This window comes from Trachemys scripta, chromosome 4, assembly GCF_013100865.1.
Source record: "Trachemys scripta elegans isolate TJP31775 chromosome 4, CAS_Tse_1.0, whole genome shotgun sequence".
Taxonomy (NCBI): Eukaryota; Metazoa; Chordata; order Testudines; family Emydidae; genus Trachemys; species Trachemys scripta.
Window position 1 is genome coordinate 24666061 of NC_048301.1, and position 24688 is coordinate 24690748.

Below are 24688 nucleotides of genomic sequence, written 5' to 3' on the forward strand. Positions count from 1 at the left end.
AAATCACGAGTACCACCCCCTCTTCCCCATCACGAGCTTGGCCTAAAAAGCTTTAATTTTTAAAATCAAGATTTTTTTTAATCTTCATATTAAAAATACATATTTTGGGTTCTTTGTATTTGCCTTCTGATTTGTGAATTTTGAGATCACATTCGGGTCATGTTTACAAGCTTTTCGTCACAAGCATAGGAGCAGAAATGTATTTTTTCTTTTTAATTAACATCTGAGATTTCCCCACAATTCATAAGACTGCTGGAGCGGGGGCCTTAAGAGAAAAAAACACCCAATACTATGCAACTTGTGATAAAATCCTGAGAGTTGGTCAACCGGGAAACAGTCACTCGATATTTCATTGTTATGATGTTGGCTGACTTTTGGGGCATTCATTTCACACATCTTGGACAGCAAAGATCAAAGGGCAAAAATCGAATGTGCCTTTAAAAATAAATGTAAACTAATCTTGGACCACAAATACTAAAATGTCTTAATCAGAATCATATGATTATTGCATGACATCACTACAAGGCAGAGCTATGGCTTTCTGGTTTTCTTAACTATGCATTTCTTACCTGAACATATTTGCATTTCTTTCAAGTGTAACCTTAAACCTTGAGTTTCCTTGGTTTTGGATAATTACAACACCCTTGGAATGTTTTTACTCTGAAGTTAAATGTTGTTAAAGTGGTCTGCCCTCCTTTGCAGTATCTTTTCTTTGTCAGTGAGAAGTGGTGCCATCGGTACTCAATATTGGAAATGTTCCTGATGACCGTGTCCTCAGAGCATCATAGAAGTTCTTCATATTATTCCTCTCTGCATAGGACTGAATCTCAGCTGCCTTGTTGCTTGGCTATGAATATTGCATGACTAATAGACACAACACAGTGACAGCAGTAAACACAGAAGTATTAAACTGCCACCTAGTGGAGCGTTGGAGAAGTTGCTAGGTAAAATAAAGTGAGAAGGTGGATGACGCAATATCTTTTATTGGACTTTTGTTTCTGTTGGTGAAAGACAATCTTTTGAGCTACACAGAGCTCTTCTTCAGGTCTGGGAAAGGTACTCAGCTTGTCATAGCTAAATACTAATTGGAACAGATTTAGCAGAAGTAGTTAACACCTATTCTAAGGGACCATTCAAGGGGAAGTGGTAAATTAACACCCTTACAGTCATAGGACAAAAAGGGGAGTGTTTGTGGGTTATAGATTGTTGTAATAAGCCACAAATCTAGTGTCTTTATTAAGGCCACGTCTACACTAGTGAATTTATAGTGGCACAACTGTACTGATGCAGCTGCACCGCTGTAAGATCCCTCATGTAGCCGCTTTATGCTGATGGGAGAGAGCTCTCCTGGTGATGTAATAAAAATACCTCAATGAGTGGCAGTAGCTATGGGGAGAAGCTCTCCTGAGGACACAGTGCTGTGCATGCTACCACATATGCAGGCGAAACTTGTATCGCTCAGGGGGGGGTGTTTTCCACACCCCTGAATGACATTAGTTTTGCTGATGTGATAGTGTAGACATCAGCTTAGACCATGATTTTTAGAGTGTAGCAAAGTTATGGATTTAATCTCATATTTTGAAGGAGTTGTGCAGCGTTCCTTTAGGATAAGGACTAATAGATCAAATATGGAGTGATTGTTTTGTGAAAAGTGATAGGGTTTTTTTTTTTTTTTTTTGTCTTTTATCATTTTCCTGTGTGAGTTCATTTGAGAGCGTAGTGATTGTCTGGTTTCACCCACATAGTTGTTATTGGGGCATTTAGTGCACTGGATGAGCTACAGCACATGTTGTGATCGCCATGTATAAGACCCTTGTGAATCATCATGTGTTGTGGGGGGTATCGATCATTGTAGCAGTGGAGATATGGCTGCAGGTTTTGCATCCGTTGGTCTGGTGCCAGTTTGTATTGGTGCCTCCTGGTTTGTGTGGAGCTTTCTTCTGATGATGAGCATGGGAATGTTGGGGGAGCTGTTTGAAGGCCAGAAGAGGGGTTTGGGAAAGATTTATTTCAGGCTGTGGTCCCCATCAAGTATGGGTTGTAACAGTTTAACAATTCCCCATATGGGTTCCAGTGTACAGTGGGAGGTGACAAGTAGGGTGTGTCGATGTAGGGGTATTTTTTCCTATATTGAAACAGGTTCTCTCAAGGTATTTGGATGGCCAGTACTATGATGCGATCTACATGTAGGGCTTTAAACTAGGTTTGATGGGGACAGGTGAGCAAATCCCACAGGTAAGTGGGGAACATGGAGACCTGGGAGATGAGTCAGAAACAAGAGGGAGCATGGGCTATAATGGCAGAGAGAAAGAAGGGTCAGGGCAAAACTGGGAGGCAAGATCAAACCAGTATCTTAGATGCCTATATACAAATGCGAGAAGTATGGGTAATAAGCAGGAAGAACTGGAAGTGCTAATAAATAAATACAACTATGACATTGTTGGCATCACTGAAACTTGGTGGGATAATACACATGATTGGAATGTTGGTGTGGATGGGTACAGCTTGCTCAGGAAGGATAGACAGGGGAAAAAGGGAGGAGATGTTGCCTTATATATTAAAAATGTACACACTTGGACTGAGGTGGAGATGGACTTAGGAGACGGAAGTGTTGAGAGTCTCTGGGTTAGGCTAAAAGGGGTAAAAAACAAGGGAGATGTCATGCTAGGAGTCTACTACAGGCCACCTAACCAGGTGGAAGAGGTGGATGAGGCTTTTTTTAAACAACTAACAAAATCATCCAAAGCCCAAGATTTGGTGGTGATGGGGGACTTCAACTATCCAAATATATGTTGGGAAAATAACACAGCAGGGCACAGACTATCCAATAAGTTCTTGGACTGCATTGCAGACAACTTTTTATTTCAGAAGGTTGAAAAAGTTACTAGGGGGGAAGCTGTTCTAGACTTGATTTTAACAAATAGGGAGGAACTCATTGAGAATTTGAAAGTAGAAGGCAGCTTGGGTGAAAGTGATCATGAAATCATAGAGTTTGCAATTCTAAGGAAGGGTAGAAGGGAGTACAGCAAAATAGAGACAATGGATTTCAGGAAGGCGGATTTTGGTAAGCTCAGAGAGCTGATAGGTAAGGTCCCATGGAAATCAAGACTGAGGGGAAAAACGACTGAGGAGAGTTGGCAGTTTTTCAAAGGGACACTATTAAAGGCCCAAAAGCAAGCTATTCCGCTGGTTAGGAAAGATAGAAAATGTGGCAAAAGACCACCTTGGCTTAACCACAAGATCTTGCATGATCTAAAAAATAAAAAGGAGTCATATAAAAAATGGAAACTAGGACAGATTACAAAGGATGAATATAGGCAAACAACACAGGAATGCAGGGGCAAGATTAGAAAGGCAAAGGCACAAAACAAGCTCAAACTAGCTACCGGAATAAAGGGAAACAAGATGACTTTTTATCAATACATTAGAAGCAAGAGGAAGGCCAAAGACAGGGTAAGCCCACTGCTCAGTGAAGAGGGAGAAACAGTAAAGGGAAACTTGGAAATGGCAGAGATGCTTAATGACTTCTTTGTTTCGGTCTTCTCTTCACTGAGAAGTCTGAAGGAATGCCTAACATAGTGAATGCTGATGGGAAGGGGGTAGGTTTAGCAGATAAAATAAAAAAAGAACAAGTTAAAAATCACTTAGAAAAGTTAGATGCCTGCAAGTCACCAGGGCCTGATGAAATGCATCCTAGAATACTCAAGGAGCTAATAGAGGAGATATCTGAGCCTCTAGCTATTATCTTTGGAAAATCATGGGAGACGGGAGAGATTCCAGAAGACTGGAAAAGGGCAAATATAGTGCCCATCTATAAAAAGGGAAATAAAAATAACCCACAAAACTACAGACCAGTTAGTTTAATTTCTGTGCCAGGAAAGATAATGGAGCAAGAAATTAAGAAAATCATCTGCAAACACTTGGAAGGTGGTAAGGTGATAGGGAACAGCCAGCATGGATTTGTAAAGAACAAATTGTGTCAAACCAATCTGATAGCTTTCTTTGATAAGGTAACGAGTTTTATGAATAAGGGAGAAGCTGTGGATGTGGTATACCTAGACTTTAGTAAGGCATTTGATATGGTCTCGCATGATATTCTTATCGATAAACTAGGCAAATACAATTTAGATGGGGCTACTATAAGGTGGGTGCATAACTGGCTGGATAACCGTACTCAGAGAGTTGTTATTAATGGTTCCCAATCCTGCTGGAAAGGCATAACAACTGGGGTTCTGCAGGCGTCTTTTTTGGGACCGGCTCTGTTCAATATCTTCATTAACGACTTAGATATTGGCATGGAAAGTACGCTTATTAAGTTTGCAGATAATACCAAACTGGGACGGATTGCAACTGCTTTGGAGGACAGGGTCATAATTCAAAATGATCTGGACAAATTGGAGAAATGGTCTGAGGTAAACAGGATGAAGTTTAACAAAGACAAATGCAAAGTGCTCCATTTAGGAAGGAAAAATCAGTTTCACACATACAGAATGGGAAGAGACTGTCTAGGAAGGAGTACGGCAGAAAGGGATCTAGGGGTTATAGTGGACCACAAGCTAAATATGAGTCAACAGTGCGATGCTGTTGCAAAAAAAGCAAACATGATTCTGGGATGTATTAACAGGTGTGTTGTGAGCAAGACACGAGAAGTCATTCTTCTGCTCTACTCTGCGCTGGTTAGGCCTCAACTGGAGCATTGTGTCCAGTTCTGGGCACCTCATTTCAAGAAAGATGTGGAGAAATTGGAAAGGGTCCAGAGAAGAGCAACAAGAATGATTAAAGGTCTTGAGAACATGACCCATGAAGGAAAGCTGAAAGAATTGGGTTTGTTTAGTTTGGAAAAGAGAAGACTGAGAGGGGACATGATAGCAGTTTTCAGGTATCTTAAAGGGTGTCATAAAGAGGAGGAAGAAAACTTGTTCATCTTAGCCTCTAAGGATAGAACAAGAAGCAATGGGCTTAAACTGCAGCAAGGGAGGTCTAGGTTGGACATTAGGAAAAAGTTCCTAACTGTCAGGGTGGTTAAACACTGGAATAAATTGCCTAGGGAGGTTGTGGAATCTCCATCTCTGGAGATATTTAAGAGTAGGTTAGATAAATGTCTATCAGGGATGGTCTAGACAGTATTTGGTCCTGCCATGAGGGCAGGGGACTGGACTCAATGACCTCTCGAGGTCCCTTCCAGTCCTAGAATCTATGAATCTATGTTTGGTGGAGTGTCCTTGTTTGGTGAAGGGAGTTTTAAGTGTGTTAAGGTGTATATCCTGCACATTCTGTAGTATCTGAGGGCCTGGCTGTAGATAATAGATGTTTTGATGTGTTTGTAGATCTGTGAAGCTAAGATTGGTGAGACGGAAGGGTTCTTGTATATAATGGTCTGTTATTCAAGTCTCAGGATAGCTAGTGACATGTTTTGTGATGAGAGGAGGTAGCGGGCATAGTAAAGACAGTAGCGTGCACTTGAAAACAATTCACTATCTCTGCACCACATACTTGACCAGTTTGAGGGATGCAGAGGGGTGGGTCTTTGGGAGAGTTCTGAATTTGTCAATAAAAGCAGGTTTCCAAATAAGAGGATTTTTGTTTTCTTTTTTAACAGCATCCATCTCAAATATGCAAATGAACATGGTGGCTATTCATTAAGTATCATCAGCATGCTCAGCACTGGAGTTGACAATTTAGACAGTCCCTCCTGAAGAGTTTACCATCTAAATCTTCAAAACTGTCCAGAGCACTATACGGGCAGAGCCCTGAACTCAGTGCAGGATCAGGGACTATGCAAGCAACATGCTTGAGCAGAGTGCCATAGCCAATGGAAATAAACACTTGTATATTAGTATTTTATGTTGGCATCAATAGCACATCACATTGCTACTATAGGGTCTTTTGCAGCATATAGTTACCATAATCTGTGCAAGCATTAGCCTTCCTTTACACATAGCTCATGGGGGTTGGGAGGATGATAGATGCTCTCAGTAGTAACTGCTTGCAGGATTAGGACCATAATCTGTGCTGCCTGTGGGAATATTCAGATCACTTATAACAAAGTTTATAGAAGATCTATAGCATCATGGTGTGCTAGAACATTTTTGGACACCGTAATGCAGACATTACTCTGACAGAAAATGATTGTGTGGATCGACAATGAAAATACTCAGGCATTTGTCTAATGGGAGGTAAATGGATTTTACTGTCACTGAAAATAAAACCTTACCCTATAAAATTTGTCTTTGCTTTCTCATTGGTGCTTCCTTGTCTGTTTAATGGTCTAGTGTCATCATAGACTAATCATTAAGCAACTACAGTTTACAACAGACAGAGGCCTGGTCTCTGCCCCCAAGGAATTTAAAATCTAGTATATAGAGCATGTAATCTCGTGCTTTCTTACTGTGTGATGGCAAAGCAAAACTGCTCCACTTATCTATGATTTTAAAATGTGCTAGAGGTTTAAACATATTCAATTTATATTGTGATACACAGCAAGCAAAAGGCACTAGCACTGAGTGGAATTATCATGGATACATCCAGCTCAGTTCAATGCTTTATAAATAACTTTGGGGATAGGGAATATAATCACAGGTTTAAAATAGAAACAGGCTAACCTTATATAAAAATATGCAACAGTATAATAAAAAAAAATCCATCTTGGTGTTCTGTTGGTCAACTGTCTTAACAGCTGATCTCCTGGGTTTTACTATTATTACTGTGTAGATTTGTATGTTACCCATCACTACAGTACTAGAGTGCACATTATCTGGGTTAGAGTAAGAGCAAATAACATTTCCCCCAACTATAAGTACACAACCATGGACAGGACCCATTACTGGAACTCTTGCATTACATAGTTGCTTCTCCGTTATTAATCTTGTACATGTCATTTACAACATATGCAGGAAAATATTTGCTTGTTGGCGAACTCACCTCAATTCATTTGTGCAAAATGCTCACATCAGAAGTGAAGATGTAACATTTTTTTCAAATATATCCCAAAATTTCAAAAATTAATTTTAGAATCTGGGTTTTTTATTTATAAAATACAGGCTGGTTGGCATCCTCTGGGTTTAAAATTTTTTTCCACGAGAATATCTGGGAATCCAGCTTTTCTGAGAGGGCATCCCAGTCCCTCAGACACCACTCTCTGGTTGTTCAGTGCAGAGAACAATGCATTTCAGAACAACTTTGCACTCAGTGATCCCTTTTCCCCCTCAATCTCAAACACACCCAAATATAAAGTTTAAATAACTTTAATTTGGGGTGTGACTATCCAGCTAATGCCAGGAAATGTGCCATTAAGGCTGAAATTCTGTCCCTGACTCATACCCTGGTGTCTTTGTTTTCTTCCATTCTTTGACATGTTAAAAACAGTGTGTCACTTGCAATGCTGATACTCAATTTCCTGAGTTTGAGTCAGAGCCTTAATATTAATTAAAGACAGTTTTGGGGGGGGCAGGTTCTGGGCGCCATCAAAATTTCTAGAAACCTGCTTGTATTTAGTAGCATAAGAAATGTGTGGGCTACTGTTTATACCCAGCAAGCTGATACATGGGAAGTGGGCAGGGTTCTCACTGCAGAATTCTGCTCTGCATATTTCTTAAAAATCTAAAACTGAAATTTCACACAGATGAAATAGAACTCATTTTCAAACTATTTTTCTTTCTTTTGGTGGTCCAGGACTCCTTAGTGGCTAAAGAGAACATATAATAGCTTAGTTTTGAGAAAAAAGAAGAACAGGAGTACTTGTGGCACCTTAGAGACTAACAAATTTATTAGAGCATAAGCTTTCGTGGACTACAGCCCACTTCTTCGGATGCATAAATTTGTTAGTCTCTAAGGTGCCACAAGTACTCCTGTTCTTCTTTTTGCGGATACAGACTAACACGGCTGCTACTCTGAAACCTGTCATTAGTTTTGAGATACATTTACATTACCAGATAGAGGATAAAAACATCTCAATTTATATAGCATGTTTCCTCCTCAAGGTTCTTAAAGTGTTTCAGAAACTCTGCATTCACATACAGAGGAACTGCAATCCAATATTGAAACGCAGCCACTTCTGGGGTGGAAAGAAGCAATTGTTTAACAGCACACAGCAACACTACAACAGTTTAAGGCAAAGTCTCTGGGGAAGCCACATAACTCATGAATAACATATCCACAATTGCACTGTGGTAACTGACAGTTTCAGGTGCTGATCCTGCATCATGGTCCACTAGCACAGAGGTCTGTGCATTGGCATATTCTGATGAAGGAATAGGACATATCTAAAACTAAATTTATATGTGAACTGTGAAACAAGTGAAGCAGTGAGCATTAAAAGAATGACAAATTCTAACAATAAGAATCTTATTAAATAGCTGATGATGCATTAAATATTTAAATGTACAGGTATTTCAAGCCTTTGACATCAGAGGCTCTTTATTTTAATGCTGCAGAATTAGAGAGTGAAAAATACATGGATTTTTAAGGCTAGAAGGGATCATGATGATCAGGAATACTTACCTTCTCTGTTGTATGAATATGCATAGAATGCACACACTCACTTTTTCTTTGTCTATGCTGCCCCCCAAGTTTTCCCACTGTTGCACTTCCTCTGGAGGAAGCAACTGTGGGAGCACAGTACTGGTGGGAAACTGTTAGGGAAAAATATAATAGATGGCCTCTGTTTCTAATACTGTATATTTTCTCTATACGCTGTGTGGCATCCACATGATTCCCACAGCACACACTGGGACTGCAGAGCTTTGTATCTGAACTTGCTGGTGTCAGTTGTCGTCACCTCCCCCGTGTACCAATAGAGAGGTGATAGCCGTGGCCTTGAGTATTCCTTACGTTCTCCTCTCCCAGCAGAGAATGAGTGCCACAAGGTGGCAACAGCAGCAACTAGGAGATGCTGGTGATCAACCCTGACAGTCCTCAATGATGAGGTGGCATTTACTTACATTCTGCTGCCAAAGGCTCCAGCTGGCGAAAAGCAGGCGTAAAATAAATTAAGACTTTAATCTGAGGAGTACTCAATCACCTGCTCCTCTTCGCCATGTTAAGGTTCCTCCCCACCTTGTCTTTGGCAAAGATACTCAAATCATCCAGGAGTATTCTGGGATAGCTTTAGTTTACGTGGGCCAGAACCTACCTACAGATTTTAAGCAGAACACCCCCTCAAATTTCCATTTAAAGTTGAACAGCTATAAACTGGATTATAAAAAAGAAAGGGGAAGGGGAATTTTTTAAAACAAATGTTAAGAAATATAAATTATTTCCCCCAACGCGCCCAAAAAACTGTTGTATGTGGCCCAATGGTTTTATAGACAAATTTACAAAGGGCTTCTCTAATTGTTCCCAAAACAATCTGATACATCCAAACTGAGTATCCCCAAGTTTTCAACAGCTGCACCTGGTTACTGGATTGCCGTGAAAAAAGCCTTGACGACATTTTTTGCGGCAACAGGAATAACATTCCACAAAAAGAACAGGAGTACTTGTGCCACCTTAGAGACTAACAAATTTATTTGAGCACAAGTACTCCTGTTCTTTTTGCAGATACAGACTAACACGGCTGCTACTCTGAAACCATTCCACAAAAGGCATGTTACTTCTTTGTTTTCCCCTTTTAACTTGATTAACATGGAACAGAAAGTTGTAGTCTGTGCTATTCCTTTCATCATCTCTGCTTACACACGGACGCCATTCTTTACCATCAAGGATTATTTATAGGGTCTTCAAGAAATTTCAGGAATGATCATTTTAAACCAATTTATTTAGCATCTGGAGTTGTGTTTTGGATTTGAAAGGATGTGGTCAGCTTGGATTCTCGGCTATTTCAACAAAATTAGTCAATAGTTGCAGATTCTAAGTCTTGCGTTTGAATTCTGCTGGCTGTCTTTACAAGTACTACATTTTCCCTTTTTTCATCTTTCCCACGTTGCTGTGTGAAAGATACACAGTAAATAGCAAACGGACACTGAATATAAAGTGAAAATTACTGTACATAAAATGAGGACAAAAACTATTTTAAAAAGTGTGTGAGAGAGAGAGAGAGAAAGAGAGAAACAATGTGTCTCCACTCATTCAGTTAGTGTTACTTATGTGTTACTTGTAAAAAAAACAAAAACACAATTCAGACAGAAGTGTGAGATTTTTTTGAAGCCGATGGTGTCCCTTTAAGGATAGTACATGTGTAACAGGCCTTGTTCTCTATGACATTGCCCCTTGTGTAGTCATTTACACCTGTGCAAAATGGGTGTAAAATGCTACATTTCTGATTTGGTAGCATTTTGCACCTGTTTTGCACAGAGGTATGTGGCTACACAAGGCTCAAGGCAGGGTGCAATCAGGACTGAAGTGTCTCCATAACTGCAGTTAAACTGGATTAGAGCCACCATATGTACAATGGGCTGGATTTGCCTTTTGCTTACACTGGTGTAAATCGGAGTAACTCCAGTGAAATCAATGAGGTTACTCTGGTGCAAGTGAGATGAGACAAGACTCTCTGAAATTTCAATCAATTTGTAGAATTTAATACATAATTCTTCCAGGCACTACAGTGACTCTGGGTAGGATTCCTTCCTCATGTAAACAGGTATAATTCCCACTTTAGTCAATACATTTACACCAGCATAAAAACAGCTAGAGAGGAGAATCAGTCCCCTGTCTTCATTTTCCTTTTTAAGCCAGAGCATGGAGATTCAACACTAAGTTATCTCCATGTTCCACAACAAAACACACAGACTCGTAGATGCTCAAAGATCAATGTTCATTTTTTTGTAGAGGTGCAAGAACAGTTAAGCAGGCAATGAGAAGGTTTGGATAAACAAACCTTTAAAACATTGCCATTTGGGAATGTTTTTCAGCAGAATGCTGCCAGACCTGGCTGGGGGAACGCTGTGCTATAGTTGCATCTGAGATGACAAAGGAGGGCATCTTTCTATTTCATAATCGTTAACATGAGGATGTTTCTGTTTCTACCTGTAAAAAAGAAAACCCTGATCCCCGTTCACACACATGCTCAAGCGATTATGTTCTGTACATTCTCTCTCCTCTCAGCACACACATTATAGAATGTATGGGGACAAGACTGCAAGATTACTTAAATCAGATATAGCATCCTCAGGGCTAAATATACTGTATTCAATACATCCACTGTTTAAAAGGGGGGGAAAAGAAAGATGAGTTTAGTCCAGTTCTACCCTCCCATTCCTCCCAATGTGCTTTTATTAGTTTTCAGTTTATAACCTCTTCATGGCTACATATCACTCCTGCATCTTCTTTGTGGGAGCAGTTGTTTTTGCCAACGTCTGCGTGTGTGCATTCCAGCAGGTTCTTCTCCTGCCCCGTGCACTCAACATCATCAAGAAGAATCCGAAGCGAATGTCCTTCCCCAAACTCTGCTCTCTTGGTTGCCTTGACAACATAAGGGAACCCTAACTGGCGACACACCACAGCTGCCGCTTTGGAGTTCCAGAAGTCGTCACATACAGTGCCCCACTCTCCACTGATGTAAATCTCCACCCTTCCCCGGTCCCTTCCTCGTGCTTGCCTGTTCATCAGTCGCACTGCACCACTCAGGAGCTGTGGGGGAGACAGAGTGCTGGGAGGTTTGTTTTTCCTTCTCTGTCCTCTCCTTTCCCCACTCTTCCCCCCTTTCCTGGACTTCGGGGGTTTGGTTGTTGGTGTCCTGGAGGTCACCTGCACTCTATTTTGATTCCTTAGAAGGTTCAAGATTTGTTCCACCCAGTCTGGAGTAGTGGCACGGGGTGTTTCGGAAGTTGGCCTACCCCTCCTTGGGGCTTTGGTGGTGGTCCTTAATCTAGGCCGTTGGGTTGGTGTTTTCACAATCAGTTCTTATTGGGGGAAAAACAGAGGTAACAATAATGAGTCTATAAAGCTAGTACAATAGTTTAAAATGACTACATAAAAACAGTGCTAACTTATAGCTCCACTGTATTTAACTTCTCTAAGGCCTTGGCTACACTGGCAATTCACAGCGCAGCACTTGCTGGGCTCAGGGGTGTGAAAAAACACCCCCCCCCCCCCGAGCGCACCGAGTGCAGCGCTGTAAAGCGCCAGTGTAATCAGCGCCTGCAGCGCTGTACGCTCTCTCGCAGCGCTGCAAGCTATTCCCTTCGGAGAGGTGGAGTACTTGCAGCACTGCGAGAGAGCTCTCACAGCGCTGGCGGTGCGACTACACGCGGCAGCATTGTGAATCCGCGAGCGTTGCCAAGGCCTAATGGAGTTTGCTTTCTTGATCTTGTTGAGTAGTTAAACCCAACATTGCATCAGCTAAAAGTTTCCAGTGCTTTTAAGAATGTCTGGCTGCTGGAGATGACTGCACTGTTCAATGCCAGTAAATAGGACAAAAAAGGAAACATTACCAAATTTCCATGCACAGTTTACTGACAGAACTTTAATGCGTGGACACATCAAGAGTCAGACTTGCTGAAAACTTCTGGCAAGAAACAGAATTCTCTCCCTGTACCTCTTGTCCCTGCAGAAAGCATTTTTAAAAAGACATGCTTCTACTTTTGCTGTCCTCTTCATTACTAATGACTGGATCATTACCAGATTGTGAGAGCTCCAGCCTCCCCACTGTGCCAGATACTTCAGTGCGGCTGGAATCACAAACATTCACAATCAATTCTCTCTGGTAACTGGAATGTGCAAAAAGAGCCGAGTTGCCAGGACAACACATAAAACAGTGAGTTTTTTTAAAACAGCCTTGAACTGCAAAGGGCTGGACATATTTTACTGTTGCAGCTTCCTGGAATTACTGGACTTGCTTCATTCTATTTTTAAGTTAAAAATAAATATAGGCTAATCAAAGGGATAGTTGCTTTATTCAAAATAATAAATCAACCAATTAGCTCTCACAATGTTATGCATATTTGCAAAGATGTCAAAATTCTGCTGTTTAGCCTACGGACTTCCGCTCCAACCTCACTCATTATCCTTTTTAATATACAGAAGGGAAAAAGTGTCAAACACCACCCTCTCCTTAATAACCCACATTCTCGACTGGCCAAGATTTGGAGGGACTCAATTTTTGGAACATCCTCCCAGAATCCCATGTGTTGGCAGGGGGGTCCTGTTTGTAGCATGAAAAGCATTCCCTATTCTGAAAGCTCAGTTTTTGAAGACAGAAAGAAATTGGGAAAACTGACAATACAGAGAAGAGATTATTACACTCTGGAAACTTACACATTGTTGGCTTTAGGGCCTGATCTCGCAATGTACTCAGCAATTCTGGAGCTCACTAATTGATAAAGTCTATCATTATGCAATACTACATTTAGTAACAGGCAATCAGTAGGGACTGGAAGGTTTGCGTAAGCCAGAAGTTCAGCTGACTATCTGACTGAACTGAATCTTTTAAGAGCATTTTCCTCATCCTTTCCCATCCTCTAAGTAACAATGGCTCAGATCCATTCTCTCCCAATGAGCTACTTTCCAGTCCTCTAATAACAAGATTTTTCACCCCCTGGAGTGCTTCTGCCTATTCAGAGGTACTCCAAAATCCACTGTTTTCCTAGTGGAAAGCACTGTAGAATTCAAGATTCCAGGGCAGAGATGGCAACAGGCAGGGTTTAAATTCTCACAATTTCCCAGAACCTGAGGGCTTCTGCCCCGCAGCCACAGGAGGAGGCGGGGCTCAGGGCTTCTGCCCTACCGGAATATTTACCCGAGCTCTGCTCTGAACGGCTCCGGCTGAATTTAAGCCCTGGCACAGGGAATCCACGCTGCTCTTAATGAGACAGCCATATCGCTATCTACCACAGAAAGGGAAGATGGGAGGGAATAGGAAAAAGTCATGTAAGGAGGGACAGTCTAAGCTGAATGTTTAGTATGTCTATCCTAGGTACTTCTATGGCCTCCCACCACCACCACAGTATCAGAGTGCCTCACAATCTTGAATGTATTTATCCTCACAACACTGTGAGGAAGCGGAGTGCTGCTATTCCCATTTTACAGACGCGGAACTGAGGCACAGAAAGACTAAGGTGAGGTCTATACCACAAACTTAAATTGGTATAACTACGTTGCTCAAGGGTGTGAAAAATCCACATCCCAAGTGATGCCGTTATATCAACCTAACTCCCAGTGTAGACAGCACAGTGTCATAGATTCATAGATTCTAAGGCTGGAAGGGACCTCGAGAGGTCATCGAGTCCAGTCCCCTGCCCTCATGGCAGGACCAAATACTGTCTAGACCATCCCTGATAGACATTTATCTAATCTACTCTTAAATATCTCCAGAGATGGAGATCCCACTACCTCCCTAGGCAGTTTATTCCAGTGTTTAATCACCCTGACAGTTAGGAACTTTGTCCTAATGTCCAACCTAAACCTCCCTTGCTGCAGTTTAAGCCCATTGCTTCTTGTTCTATCCTTAGAGGCTAAGGTGAACAAGTTTTCTACCTCCTCCTTATGACACCCTTTTAGATACCTGAAAACTGCTATCATGTCCCCTCTCAGTCTTCTCTTTTCCAAACTAAACAAACCCAATTATTTCAGCCTTCCTTCATAGGTCATGTTCTCAAGACCTTTTAATCATTCTTGTTGCTCTTCTCTGTACCCTCTCCAATTTCTCCACATCTTTCTTGAAATGTGGTGCCCAGAACTGGACACAATACTCCAGTGCTTCTCCCGTCGACACAGCTACTATCTCTCACAGAGGTGGATTAGCTATGCCGACAGAAGAAGCTCTCCCATCAGCATAGGTAGTGTCTTCACTGAAGTGCTGCGGCGTTTTAAGTGTAGACCTGCCTTCAGTGACTTGCCCAAGGTTACACAGGAAGTCTGTAGCGCAGCAAGGAATTGAACCAGTCTCTCCTAAGTCCTAGGCTAGTGCCCCAACTATCCTTCGCTCCTTATATTAAAAAGGAGTAGGTAGAAATTAATTTTAAGGATAGACTGGGGCCGAGGCTCTGGATGATTTGCACATCCAAAAAGATAATGCCGGTTTTGAGTTTATATTTATGGATTAAAAATAAGGAGCAACAAGAATACTCACTCTCCTTTGGCACAAACTTTATGAGCCTGCTTTTCACTTTCACTGACACAGGCTCAACCCGGCATTTTCCTGGGGGTGCTCTCCTGTGAAAGAGGAACACAGACAATGCAGGATGAATTGCTTTCCAATGGTATCAGCAGCATTCTTTGTTTCCATTGCTTTTCAATGAATTTCACACTTGTGGAAAAAAGTCTATTTAAATGACCCAAATAAACTCTTACATCCCACCTCACAAAATCCTATTCACTCTGTATAACAGAGAGCTCAAATATTCACAAGCATGTGCAATATTTTGATAGCATTTTCTTTATCATTGCTGGATCCATCAAAGTACAAATCATTGATGGGTTCAAGCAATACAGAAAGATATGAATCAAATTGAACAGTAAAAAGCATAAAGCTACACAATGTTTGTTAGATAGCTGAAATGAATGTCATGTTCACATGCAAGTTTCCAAGCCATCTCCATAGAAACAAGATGGCATGCAATCATTTATATATTTAAAACAAAAATACACTTCACTTTGGACCACAATTCACACAATAGAAAATGGAAAATAAAAGGTATCTGGAATTTGTTACTGACAGCAAGTTAACAGTTTAAACGGCATCATAGATGCAATTCACTTCAAATTAGATTTTTACATTCAGAGTCCCTTTTAAAGAAACACTCTCCTAAAATGCTACATTCATTTGACTCAAGCTTGTTTGCTGTGGCAGCGTCCCTCACTTTTGAGAAGTTACACCCAGTACATAGCCACTTTTTCCTCTGATATTTGGTTTGTTATTTTCAGGGCTTCTGAGGATTTTCAAAGCAGTGCAACAGTTGGATAATGCAGTCTGACTATTTGCATGCACACATGCAGCAAATAATCCCTATATAATTAGAGTCGTTTGCATCTGCTGTGTCTGGAAAGAAGACTGTAGTAGCCAGACATGAAGAATAGCTCTCTCGCTTATTGACTTGTGGATACTATACTTTTGTAAGCCCGTATATAAATCTTTATTTTCCCACTGTTAAGCTCTATAATGAGTACTACTAAGGAGACCTTCATTTATAACTTATAGATTGCCTGTTGAGTTCTGTTTTTCAAAATTTTAAATGTTTCTATGTGGTTTGATACTAATAAGCACTGTACTTTGTACCATGGAAACGGCAAGCATCTTTTTAATACATTCTGTGGCATGCAGGAAATATTCTAAATTGTTTCAGTTGATGGGCAATAATACGATCTAAAAAGTACTAGTCTGCAAAGGAGTCAGAGAAAAAAAGAGAAGGGTGAAGTTCTGGAATTCAGAAACTACCAATATACAATCAGAAAGTAGAGAGATATTCTCTGGAAATATGGAGTTTTCCCAGGCAGACTTGAAAAAGATGCTCAGAGAGCTGATGCCCAAATTTAGTTTATTTTAAATAAACACACGTCTTAAAAAGCCCACAGGGCACATTTATCTGAAGGCATTATTTGGTCCTTTAATAGTCATGTTTTAAGTAAATTAAAATCTATAAATCCTCCCGAAGATTCTCCTACATTGTTAATGTCCCAGATACAACAACTTCGTGCAATAACATAAGATCCCGAAAGTGAAGCCCTAGTCTTCATGCCACTGTCCAAGCTAGTTCCACCATTACACCAAAAGCATAAATGGCAAAAAGTAAATTCAGTTTTTATTTTATTTTTTCTGTTTTAGTTATAGAAAGTGGTGGTGCTAATATCAGGCTGGGCTGCGCCCTTTAATTCACATAGAGAGGCCCCTCTGTGGACATGGATCTCGCACCTCCCCTGCAGAAGGTGTCGGCCAGCTGCAGAAGGCGCTCTGTGGAGGTGGGCTTTGTGCAGGAGGGAACAGGGAGTAGATGGGCCTGTCGGGAACGTATCAGCCACCTTGACAAAGGCAGCATCAGTTTGGGCAGAAGTCGTGAGGCTCCATTGTCCCCTAATACAGCAGCCTCTGAGAGACTCGAGTCCCACAAAACCAGCTGCCTGCTTTTCAAGCTGACACTGAATAACCCTCACACCCAGGTAAGGTATACAACCCCCTTCAAAGCAAATCCATGGATCACCCACCAATACAGACTTCAACTCTGTGGAAACCCCGAGCATCCACTAGGAAGCTTGCTCACAACTCTCTAATATGAAGCCAGTCCCTGTTTACACTGGTTTACTCTTTAACAAGGGACCAAGGTGAAACAAGAGCAATTTATTTCAGCCATAACCATCAATCACATTTGAACCCAGGTCCACTGAACCAAAATGTAGATTTTGTAACAAGAGCATTTCTTACCGTGAGGTGTCTACTATTTTGTAAACTACTCCATTGGGAGCAGTGGCACTTGGTACTCCAGTAGACATGAAGTAAAGTTCTCCTTAGAAAAACAAGTAAGAATTACTGTCTGGGAAGAGAAACCTGTCATGAAACCTATGCATCCAATCGAAAAAACTGAATATAAAATACAACAAACAGACAGACAATGGGCTACGTACCAAGAATTATTCTGTGAAAATATTAAAATAATTGGAGAAAATAGATTTTTATGAGGACGAATTTGATCAAATAAATTAGTTACAGATTATTCATACAGCTCTACCTGACAGAGAGAATTTTATGTCAAAACTCACTGATTTCCTTCACACACACTTCATTCACCAGCCTGCCTGCTGGAAAGGCTACACTTTGGGTTCCTCACCCCTGCCTCACAGTGACTGGCTTCAGGCCTGCTGCTGAGGATATTCTCTGGGTTACCCATCCCCAAAGTGCAGAGAGAAGGGTAGAGAGAAACAGGCACAGACCTGCTGGTTGGGAAAAGCCTTGACCTGCCAGACCCCCTAAAGTACCTCCTATGCATGCAGTGAAGAGGAGAAGGGGAAGCAGCAGCAGGAGAGTTGAGATCAAAGAAATCATGGGTGTGGGTGGGAATCAAGGAGAAACCTTGTGTGCTGAGGTCTTTACTCTGATTTTGCTTGGGTATAATCCCAACTGCATAGGGAGCCTCAAGATTTGCTCCTGGATTTTAATCAAATTTTGCCATGACTCATCAATAATTTTTCCAGACATTTAACCTGAAAATAGTCACTGCCCTACTAATGAGGTTAACTGTGCACAGGCCCAAGCACATAACCTGACTTTTATGCATGCAGAACATACCCACCCATACATTAGCACCAGAGAGCTGATTTGGGACCTTCCTTCAAATTTTATGCAAATGCCACAAGTACACCAAAAAAAACTGTGGTTTGCCATTGCACAGGAGCCTATTTCCCACTCGTCAAAGTAGTAATCCTGAAAACAAGCATTTTAGTAAGGGAAGGCCCACTCAAATAACTGACTGATAAAGTCATAAACAAACATCTCCGGACAGCAAAGGGCCCAAGAGAAGATTATACCCTGAACTCAGTAGAGGAAAATATTAATTTAGTGATACCTTTTCTTTCCATTATACTGAAATGAATACATAGGAAGAACTAAACCTGTTAACAGATTACAAACCTGATACTCCATTGCACCTTGTACAGTCACTTATTCCAGTGCAATGTAAGTGTAAAAAGCTACAGAATGGTGGTATTTTATATCCACTTTGCACTCCACTGGGTACGTCCCCATTGTGTTTTAAAAAACCTACAGTCTTGGGTTTGCGCGGTGGTGCTAAAAACAGCAGTGTAGATGTTGTGGTTTGGGTTGGAGTGCTGGCTCTGAAGCCTAGGGAGGGAATAGGCTAATTATGTCAATAAAGGGTTTTATTTTTAAATATAAAAAAAGGGGGAAAATTGTACATTCAGTTTTCAATTGCATCCAGCCTGCATTAATACCAAACATTGTCTACTCAACTGTCCAGGAACAACAAAGAGTTATAAAAACATACCTCAGGGATTGTGGCAGGAGTCATTGTGATCAGAAGCCAACAAGACTTACATTACAATGGCTAAGAGCACAAACTCCTAAATTTCAATGTAGTGCATGCTGCTGCTTAGCAACCATGCTAAACATTTGTGGAGTGACTCTAATTGGTCTACTGCTATGAATTGTACAGTGTGCTTATCCTTACTTCAGTCCCACATAATTAACAATATGAATGTACTAACAGTTGACCAATGTCAAGTTTCCCCTTCAGATCCTCTTCCGCCCCCGTTTCATATAATAGGAAATCACTCTTGTAACATACAAAGCCAGTAGCTTATCCTGAAGCCTTTCCACAAATAAAATCATTTAAAAGCGAGACCTGCTACCTGAGCAAAACTCTCATCGACTCCAATGGAAGTTTTGCCAGAGTATGAACCTAAAAGCAAAGATACATTGTTTGCAATTCACACATTGCAAGATATTAAAACAGGGTACAACTTCCATTCTGTTTCGCTCCGAAAGGAGATTTACAATATTCAAGGCCGGTATGAGCAGGTTTCACTCTCACCGCTCATTGTGTCTAATTTTCTGTCAGCCATTTATAGTGTCCAGTCCAGATCCCTAAATGAGCCAAAAGCATAAACGTGTTGTATCACATACCAGACTCCTTCCATTTTTACCATCAACCTGGTGGACACCCAGTTGCATCTACACTGCAATTAAAAAAAAAAAACCTTGGCATTGAATCTCAGAGCCTGGGTTAATTGATTCGAGCTTGCAGGGCTTGGGCTGTGGGGCTAAAAACAGCATTGTAGACATTTAGGCTTGGTCTTTAGCCCAGGCTCTGAGAACTTTCTCCCTCATGGGATTTCAGAGCCCAGGCTCCAGCCTGAGCCCAAACATCTACACTGCACCTTTTAGCCCTGCTGCCCACGCATCATGAGTCTGAGTCGGCCCCAAACCATGCTGTGGTTCTTTTCCTGCAGCGTAGATGTACTCCCATACATTTCCTCTGGCTTTTTCAAATTGGAGATTAAGGTTCCCTCTAAGTGATGTTTTAATGTATTTGTCCCCAGGCATTTGCTCCCCTCCAAATGACAATGGGGCAGATGGTAATGCAAATGGACCTACAGTAAAAATAAATACATTAATAGGCAAGCAACCCTCTCCCAAAACTGCTGATGGGCTCATCATTGCATGATACACTGGCCATTTAAGGAATAGTACACTGTCTGAAAAGCATGACAATTGCTTTTTTGTTTTTGGTATCTGCGAGAACTTGGGAGTCCATTTTTTCAATGTTTGGGCACACTCTGGATCTTACCTGAGCTACCCTCCAGAATGCGTGCTTCTTAACCTAAAAAGGTATTCTCATTCCACGGTGTTTTGCTCTGAAGATAAAATACAACCGCACTGTTCAGTGTAATACTATATGATTACCTGCCTCATCTTCAGCAAAAGAGATGATGTACTGATAATAATTATTGATAAGCCCAGGGAACATGCAAGTTTGTCCTGTTCCCATGCAAATTTCAGTGTACTGCCATTCTCCAGTAGAACGCTTCTCTTTCAATGACATTAAACGTCTGTGAGACAAAAAATAACTTGCATCAGGCAACTGGGACAGATACTTTTGATCTAATAGTACCAAATGGGATAATTAAAAGAGTGCCCAATCCTATGACGGATGTCTGCTCTCCACTCACATTAGATTCAATAGAAATGAAAGGGGATGAACATTTAATAGGACCAGAAGCATTAAGATACATAGGTACAGACTCTCACGGGTATTTAGGTGCCTAACTCCCATTAATTTCAATGAGCAACTGGACTTACCCATTCATAAAATCACCAAATATGTACAGCCCATTCAGGTTTGGAGACTCACAACCCCGATAGACATAGCCTCCTGTAACAGATTTCCCCATTTTGTGTGGATAAGCATAAATTGGAAGCACATCATCTGTAGAGGGGAGAAGATATTGTGTCTTGCCTTGTTTTAAGTAGGATACAGAATAGCTTTTCTATCAATAAAATGGTATATAGTTACTAGACAGGAACGTGTACTATCAAGTTCCCATCCAGCTTCTTGTTCCAAGCTAAATCAACTACTGAATGGGGAGTCAAATTTATTTTTATTACACTTTGGCCTTTTGGGTCTCTTCTCCCAAATGGCTGTGATAACTAGGGGCTCCTTACTAAGAAACTGACCCAGTACTTAAATTATTTTGTACACTTAGCGGTGGACCTAAGGGCTCTATGATTAGCTCCATGCGGTCATGGAAGATGCCTAGCTGTATCTCTGAGCCTTGTCTCTCCCCTCTAGAACAGGGCTGCAAGCATGAAAGAAACGGCATATTCACAACCCTGTCAGAGGGAAACTCTCATGTCACTCTGAAGCAGAGGAACTTAACCTTGAAGAGCCACAAAATAATTGCGGTGAGACATCCTGATGGTGTTGCCATATTTGATGCAAAATCTTCATGAAATCACCACAAAACATCGCCAGGGCAGGGAGTCATTTTGTGGCTCTCTAGGGCTCCATCTTAAAAGTTTCCTCCCTCTCCCCTGAATATAGGGACAGAGGGCACATGTATATGGGGGCAAGAGGTCATGCATTTCTCCTCTTTATCCCTCTTCTCCCTCACAGCAGCTAGGAAATTGGAGAAGGGAAATGCATTTCTCTCCCCATCCTGTTTTCCCCACACTTATTTGCTGGGAATCCAAAGGGCTCAGCATTCTCCTGCAGTCTCTCAGCGAGTACTCCCGCGACTGGCTCTGGGAGAGCCTTGAATGGCAGCTTGACACTCAACCCGCTGCTCTAGAGCCTCATCTCTCTGAAGCGACCACTGTAGCTGAGCTAGAATGGGCACTGATGAGATCTGAAGGGAATCCTAGGCAGCCCTCTTCTGTCAACAAATGTAACTCTCTGCCTTGGGAAGATGACGAAGGCCAGATGGGAAATCCCTTGTTGAGGACAAGAAAATTAATGAGCTGTTTCCATAAAGAAAGCAGTTTACACAACATAACACTGGACCGGATCCTGAGAGCTGCCAAGCCCTTCCCACTCCCCTTAACTATATGGTGCATTCATGTATTGTAAGGGTCAGGGCAGATGGGAAGCTATGCTGTATCATTTTTATATATCCATCTAAAGTAGTTACTTCTGACAACTCAATTTTTTTTATTTTAAAGAATCTATGAAAGCATCAGAAACTGTTCTGAACCTACCGGGTCACTGATAAAGAGGTTCCCATTAAAGTAGCTTAAGTAACTGACACACAGAAAGGCATTAAAAGGACACTTAAAAGGCTATTTTTTTCAGTGGCAGAAGGAAGAGAATTCAGACTTAAAATGTGCCATGTGCCTTCCAACCCATTAACCCACATTTTATAGCTCTTAACGTCCTTTCCCATGTACCAATTTCCTTATATTTAAATTAATAGGAAGATGATATTTATATGGCAAAAAGAAAAAAGTAGGGTGCTGAACAACATGAAAACACAATGGGCCAGATGCTTGGCTGGTGTAAAGTGGTGTCACTCCATTGGCTGCAGTGAAGCTATGCCAATTTACCCCCACTGAAGCTGTGGCCCAAAATCCAGACACATTTATGACATGGCGTGCCCTGAGATTTACTATGTTGACCAAACTGTAGCAGACAGCATGTGTACTGAGCCCAAGTGTTAAAAATAAAAAGTTAAGAGTGTTTTCCTTTTGGGATTAAAAAAAATAAATCACCACACTGCATACAGTAGCTTTTTAAAAGCTGGCAGAGTGACCAATCCATGTAGGGGAATAATAGCTTGAAGAATCTCTCTTTATGAAGCTAAACCATTTATAAGTTATGGAGATAAATAAGTAAAATGTTAATATCTCAGGGGCAAGGTGTTGGATAAAGCAAATAGCTCTGACTTCCACAGACTTGCATATAAGTGTTATTTATGTAGCAAAAATGAAAATTATCCCTCGTGCATATTTGTCCAAATCACAGAACCACCATGAAAACTTGGCACAGTTTGGTATAATTAGCAGCACATTTGGCTAAGAAGTGGAATAGCCAGGGCATTAAAGTTCAGTTCATTTTTCTCGTAACTCAGAAATGGCAAACGTTTTTAACGTAACTTCTCAAGTCAGCTTGCTCCCAGGATGAGGCTGTATATGCCAAGTTTAAACCCAAAAATACATGTTTGCAACTGCACAATCAACCTGTGAAAGCAGAAGTCAATAATGGAAGTGCAGGCACCACCCAATCTCAAGATCATTTATTTAGAGTGTATAATTACCTAGTGAGGAATTGGTGCAAAGTTTCTTATCATAACAGCTGAATCCTTCCCTTGCTCTCCAGCCATAATTTTTTCCTTTCTCTATAATGTCAACTTCTTCAAATTTATTCTGTCCTACATCTCCGCAGAAAAGTCGCCCTTTCCCTTCCTTTGTGTGGGGTTCGCCCCTATCGAAAGAGCAGCGCCACATATTTCTCACCCCGTATGCATAGACTTCAGGTCGAGCTTTTGGGTCACTAACAAAAGGGTTGTCTGGAGGGATTCTATAAAGAGGCCCACGGTCATTATTATCCACATTGATCCGTAACACCTTGCCTAGCAATGTTGATCTGTATTTGTGAGAGAGAGAGAGAGGGGAAAAGACAGCACTCTCTTAAACACATATTCTTAACCAAAGATAAGTTGTTTTTTTAAAATGCATTCTAAGATTTCATAATTTCTATTTCAGAAAACAAGTTTTTCAGTGCATCAAAAATTAATGTAGTTGAAGTTTATGGGAGCCAATCTACGCAGTTTAAAGTAAGCTAGAACTTTGCCAAGGGCTTTAATGAGGGCAGGATTTAGTCTTACATACAAAAGAAAAACTGATTTAAATAAAAAATTAAGGCCCTGATTCTGCAAACATTCACACATTTCACTTTAAGCATCTGAGGCGATCTATAGACCTCAGTGTGACTGCTATGGGAGAATGGGAGAAAAGTTAAATTGGCAGGTTAGCATTTGCAGGACTGCAGCCTAAGTGAATTTATTGCTCATGAAAAATGCCAGATGGACGGAAGCCCTCTATTTATCCCCAGAATAGGTGGCGGCAGCAGTGCAAGCTTCCTCGCCACGATCCAGCAGTGAAGATTAATGGGATCACCTCCCAGGGTGAGGGCAGTTTCCTTGCCCAATCAGACACTGGCCTCTTTGCTGCCAACAAGGGTTTCAGTTGTGGTAGAACTTTTTGTTATCTGGATATTTGTACTTAAGCAACTGGACCAAGACCATCTATCTCATTTTGCATGGGCCACTGAACAGCCTTCATATAGTAATGACTTTTTGGGACTACCAACGTGGCAGATTAAAACTGGTGTCTTGGAAGTGAAAAGTTCTATAGTCCCCATCTAGATCCCAGAAAACTGGCCTCAGTTCAGCATATTGTGGCTAAAAATTGGGTTTGTGTTTCAGATTTTAATAGTTCTTTAAAAAACACATTCGTTACTGTTGTAATGTAAATTAGCATAATAACAATACTTAATATGCAAAGAAAGGGTTGCAGTAACAAAGCTTCCTATATAGTAACAAGATTTATGATAGCACTTGGTTCATTATGGCAACTATGCTACATACTGAAAGTGTAACGAAAATGAAATGCAGAACATAGTCAGCAGCTAATTTCCAAATGTAAGTATTGTGGGCGTTTGTTCAGCATTGCAAAATTGCATAATCTATATTAGGGAAGAGCTTCGTTCTGAATTATTTATTTTTAAATGAAGACATTTTGGTTTAATGGAAACATGGTCTAATGGATAAGCCACAGGACTTGGAGTCAACATATCTAGGTTTTAATGCATTA

General features: G+C 41.0%; 1 protein-coding gene across 4 annotated transcripts in view; it reads right to left on the minus strand.

Annotated features, from left to right (window-relative positions):
• Positions 1–10487: 10487 nt before the first annotated feature.
• The window catches only part of HHIPL1 (HHIP like 1), a 29931-nt gene continuing 15730 nt past the window's right edge, over positions 10488–24688 (minus strand). For all 4 annotated transcript variants that reach the window (XM_034768004.1, XM_034768003.1, XM_034768005.1 and 1 more), the window contains 6 exons: positions 23131–23459; positions 20681–20807; positions 20285–20430; positions 17291–17372; positions 15005–15087; positions 10488–11837 (listed from right to left, as the gene is read on the minus strand). In XM_034768004.1, coding sequence (XP_034623895.1) covers positions 11218–11837; positions 15005–15087; positions 17291–17372; positions 20285–20430; positions 20681–20807; positions 23131–23459 — 1387 coding nt within the window. In that variant the 3' untranslated portion in view covers positions 10488–11217. The remainder of the gene's footprint in view (positions 11838–15004; positions 15088–17290; positions 17373–20284; positions 20431–20680; positions 20808–23130; positions 23460–24688) is intronic.